Raw genomic sequence first — 5,000 nt, 5'->3', positions numbered from 1 at the left:
CACCATCAACACGTCGATCGAATTAATTACCTCGAAGATGATGAAGATGAAGATGATAATGATGATGATGATGACGATGGCAATGATGACGACGACGACGACGACGACGATGACGACAACGACGACGACGACAACGACGACGACGACAATGACGACGACGACGACGACAAGGATGACGACGACGACTACTACGACGACGACGACGACGACGACGAAGATGACGACGACGACGAAGATGCCGACGACGACGACTACTACGACTACGATGATGATGATGAATAAAAATGATGACGATGATTATTTTTAATATTATATCGCGTATAAAAAATATTCGAAATGGGCAACGGTGTCAGGAGGAGGGCGCCACCGGCGCCGACACCGGGTGGCGCGGCCATTTTATATCACGTGAAATATTTTTATTCGTTCGTTCGTCCATTTATTTTTCTGTTCCTTTTTTTTCTTCCTATCTGCTTCTTCTTTTTCTTTTTTTCTTTCTTTTGTCGTTGTTGTCGTTCTTACCCCGGTAAGGTTAAAAGACCGGAGATAGAGATAGAAGGAAAAAAAAAAAAAAAAAAAGAAAAAAAGAAAGAAAGAAAAAAAAAAAAGAAAATAAAAAGAAAATACTTATTGAAATATTTTCAAAGGCACGCCTTGGACTTAAAAAAAAAAAAAAAAAACTCTCTCTATACATTATAATTGGAAAAGCTATGCGTGTGGGTGCGACATTACAGTAAGCGAGCTGTCTCTACCATCGAGCAATATCTTGGAAAGTGATTTTCTTCGATCTAAAGGAGAAAAGAAGAGATGGTGGATTGGGTAAGAGGGTATGATGGAAAAAGGGGTGGAGAGGATGGATAGGTGGTGGCAGGGTTTCAAGAAAGAGAAGAAGAAGAAGAAGAAGAAGAAGAAGAAGAAGGAGAAGAAGAAGGAGGAGGAGGAGGAGGAGGAAGAAAAAAAAGAAAGAGAGAGAAAGAAAGATGGAAAGAGAGAGAGAGAGAGAGAGAGAAAGAGAGAGAGAGAGAGAGAGAGAAAAGGAGAGAGAAAAGAACGTTCGAAAAGCCGATGGAAATCGAAGTAGCGCTGGGCTCTGTCGCCTAGGGTACCGATCGATGCGTCTCGCTAAACGACGAGTCATTTCGTTCGATAGGTCAGCAGCGATTGCAAGTCGATTCCTTATCGGTCTCTCTTTACTCCTCACCGTATGGTTGGGGCGCGGCACCGTATCTGGGTTCCGCCAAGAGGGGCGCCGGTCTTCCGTTACCCGTCGCATCGTTCTTATGCGCGGTCGATCCTGGAAAAAAGACGAAAAATCATGCGATCCGAACGCTACGAGAAGTAAACTAATTAAATACCGTTCGTTTCGTTCGTTTCGTTCGTTCGTTCTTTTTTTTTTTTTGTTTTGTTTTGTTTTGTTTTGTTTGTTTGTTTGTCTTTTTTTGGTTTTTCGTTGATTGGTTTTTTTCTTTCTTTTTTTTTTTTCTTTTTTGATTTCTCTTTTCTTTTTCTTTTATTTATTTATTTTTTTTTTTTGTATCTTTCTTTCCATTTTATTTTCTCCGTTTTTCTATTCTCGTTGTTTTTTTTACTCTCTCTCTCTCTCTCTCTCTCTCCCTCTATTGTCAATCAACGAGCAATATATAATATCAAATTAAAATTAATTGTAATGCGAGAGGAGAGTACATTTGAAAGGGAAAAAAAAAATAATAATAATAATAATAATAATGAATAATCGAACAAAGAGAGAAATAAGTAATACGAAAAGAAAAAAAAAAAGTCATCTATCACTTTCAATTATTTTTACATTAAACATTTTCGTCGATAGCTTTTACGTGAACGATGTTTTTATTAATCGAACGATCGTTTTCTTCCTTTCTTTTTTTTTTTTTTTGTTCTTTTTTCTTCTTCTTTTTTCTCTTTCCTCTTTCTGTAGCATTCTATCTGCGTGATTAAAGAAAAAAAAAAAAAAAAATAAATAAAATAAAATAAAATAAAATAAATGAATAAATAAATAAAAATATATATATATAAAAAAAAGGTAAAAGAAAAAAAAAAACAGATAAGTAATATTCCTGCATACGATTGAACTGGAGTACTAGGGAGACACGTGACTCTAACTACTCAAAAACATTTGAACACCCTACTTGATAATGGATCAAACCGACGGGAAATCCATAAAGAGAAAAAAAAAAGAAAAGAAAAAAAAAAAGAAAAAAAAAAAAAAGAAATTCGAATCGCAATTTATTAGAAACTTCCACTTTTCGTCTTTGACGTCATCAATAAGCGATGCGCAATGACCTGAGGGAACCTTAACGATGACTGAACGACGTTTAACTCGACCTTATATATATATATATATATATATATATATATATATATATATATATATGTATAAATGCGCCATGTATTTGTATATATGTCGCTAGATGAATTAATATCACTAAGAAAACGAGATGAGATCTTACCGAATAGGAATCTAAAGGACGATATTACAAAAAAAAAACAAAAAAAGAACAAAAAAAAACGAAAAAAAATAAAGAAATAAAGAGAGAGAGAGAGAGAGAGAGAGAGAGAGAGGAGAGAGAGAGAGTGAGAGAGACAGAGAGAGACGGATAGACAGACAGACAGACAGACAGACAGACGGACGGACGGACGGACGGACGAGGAGAGAGAGAGAGAGAGAGAGAGGGAGAGGGAGAGAGAGAGAGAGAGAGGGAGAGAGAGAGAGAGAGAGACGGAGAGATTAAAACACGAAAAATGGGTGTCTCTTACGTGTCCGTACTTGTGTGTAACCTGGAATTTTTTCCCCCTCCTGTTTCGAGCCCCCTACCCCACCACCCCTTTTTTATTTTTTGCATTCTCTCACTAGGTCGAACGATGTTGAGATTGAAAGGAAATGAGTTTGGTGTACGCGTTGTGTATGTACTTGAACCACGCTATCACGGACAAAATTAAACGTCGAACGTGCCTCTAATGGAGGTCGCCGTCCGTACTACAGACGGACATAGTTTGATACTCGGGGGTTCTTGTTTCAGGTCGACTATTAGAATTATCTTCCACGTTGGCAAGCCGAACGTGGAACTTTGAAACCTCAAGCATCTGGACGAAACTCACAACCTTATATAATAATCACATACCAATGTATCTAACTGCACTTCATAGACAAACTTTCAAATACATTGTGTGAAAGGTTATAATTTGATTAATCATTAGTCAGCAAACGTTATTATCATCGAACGTTTGTCTAACAAGTTATCTAATACGCGTTATCTATATAATATATTATATACATATATATATATATAATATATTTATTATTATATATCAATATATATTATTATATATATTATTATATATAATATATAATAATATATATATTATAATGTCAAATCATATATAACATATGTGATTGAACATATACAAATTTCATATGTTAAGCTGTTTAACATTTAGAGCTGTTTGATAAAGATATATGTATTTGTATTATTCTAAAAAAAAAGAGAGTGGATTTGGGAAGAGAGAGAGAGAGAAAGAGAGAGAGAGAGAGAGAGAAGGAGAGAGAAAAAGAGAGAGAGAGAGAGAGAGAGATACACATATATACATTTACTTAACTAATTTCTATCATTATTGGTCATATATTCGGGAAATGCAATAAATCATCATCAATCTGTAGAATAAAAATGTAAAATCGTAAAAAGAAAGTTATTATTAATGAGAAACAAATGTGATAATATTAATACAATTATAATATAAATATATATATATATATATATATATATATATGTATATATATATTTATATATTTAATGCGTGATCATTAATATGATCGATCTTTGACATAGAAAGTGTATAAACCGATCGAAATATCAAAAACAAATACTTTGTGATTTTTTACGATGTAGTCATGTAAAAAAAAAAAAAAAAAAAAAGAAACTGTTGTAAATCAATCGTAAAAGAAAAGTGTATTTCGTGTTGCTAAGGACAACTGTCGTTAAAGAGACGTCAATATCGATTGCTGTCGTGCTTTACCGAGCACGTTGTTGTTATGGGGGTTGATGATATATCGTAACTACATGTACGTTGTGATCATTCGTCACTCGAGAATAACGGCAGTAGCACCCCTTAACGATCCTATATACAGCCGGTATATATATATATATATATATATATATTCACAACCATTTCAAAATCATCGAAATGTAATATGTAGTAGCCACGTTTTTGTGAATTCTCGCATGGCTCGCTTTTATTCTTTTCTTTTCTTTTATTTATTTATTTATTTATTTATTTATTTATTTATTTACTCATTATTTTTTTTTTTTTTTTATAAAAAAAAAATAACAATGGCGAACAAGAAATCGTCGAAATTGACGCGTCGAACGAGAAGTGATAGAAAAAAAAAAAAAAAAGAAAAAAATCAATGTCCGCCGGTATGGTTTTTCTTTTCTCTTTTCTTTTTTTTTTCGATTTCTATCCAATTAGAAAACATATACGTAAGTTTTTAATTTGTCGTTATTTACGAGTCAAATATATTGCTATTACAAAATTTATTATCTCCTTCGTGATTATTCAAGATATATATATATGTATGTATGTATGTATGTATGTATGCATGTATGTATGTATGTATGTATATATGTATGCAATATCTATGTATATATCTATGTATGTACCTATGCAGACGTTTTATCCAATTCCATTGAGGATTACTTTTAACGATTTGTCAAGAGATTTCGTTTGTCTCTTGTGTGACTAATCTCAAAAAAAAAAAAAAAAAGAAAAAAGAGAGAGAGAGAGAGAGGAAATAAAAAGTAAAAAGAAGAAAAAAGTGTCTATCTTGGTTAATCGTTTCTAATTTCAAAAATTTCGAACGAATTTACGTCATAAGATCGTATTTTCTTCAATTAAAGTATCCGAAAATAATTCATTATTTCTATTTTTTTTTTCCTCGTACGAATAACTTGAACTTAATTAAATGCGAACAAAAAAAAAAAGAAATAAAT

General features: G+C 32.8%; 1 protein-coding gene across 3 annotated transcripts in view; it reads right to left on the bottom strand.

Annotated features, from left to right (window-relative positions):
- LOC124430212 (heterogeneous nuclear ribonucleoprotein L) overlaps positions 1-5,000 on the bottom strand; it is a 105,474-nt gene that overhangs the window by 6,574 nt on the left and 93,900 nt on the right. For 2 of the 3 annotated variants that reach the window (XM_046976461.1, XM_046976462.1), the window contains one exon: positions 1,199-1,291. The exons of the other annotated variant lie outside the window; for it this stretch is intronic. In XM_046976461.1, the coding sequence (XP_046832417.1) occupies positions 1,199-1,291 (93 nt within the window). The remainder of the gene's footprint in view (positions 1-1,198; positions 1,292-5,000) is intronic. 3 annotated transcript variants of the gene reach the window in all.

Source organism: Vespa crabro, chromosome 17 (assembly GCF_910589235.1).
Source record: "Vespa crabro chromosome 17, iyVesCrab1.2, whole genome shotgun sequence".
Taxonomy (NCBI): Eukaryota; Metazoa; Arthropoda; class Insecta; order Hymenoptera; family Vespidae; genus Vespa; species Vespa crabro.
This window is presented reverse-complemented; position numbering and strand designations above follow the sequence as displayed.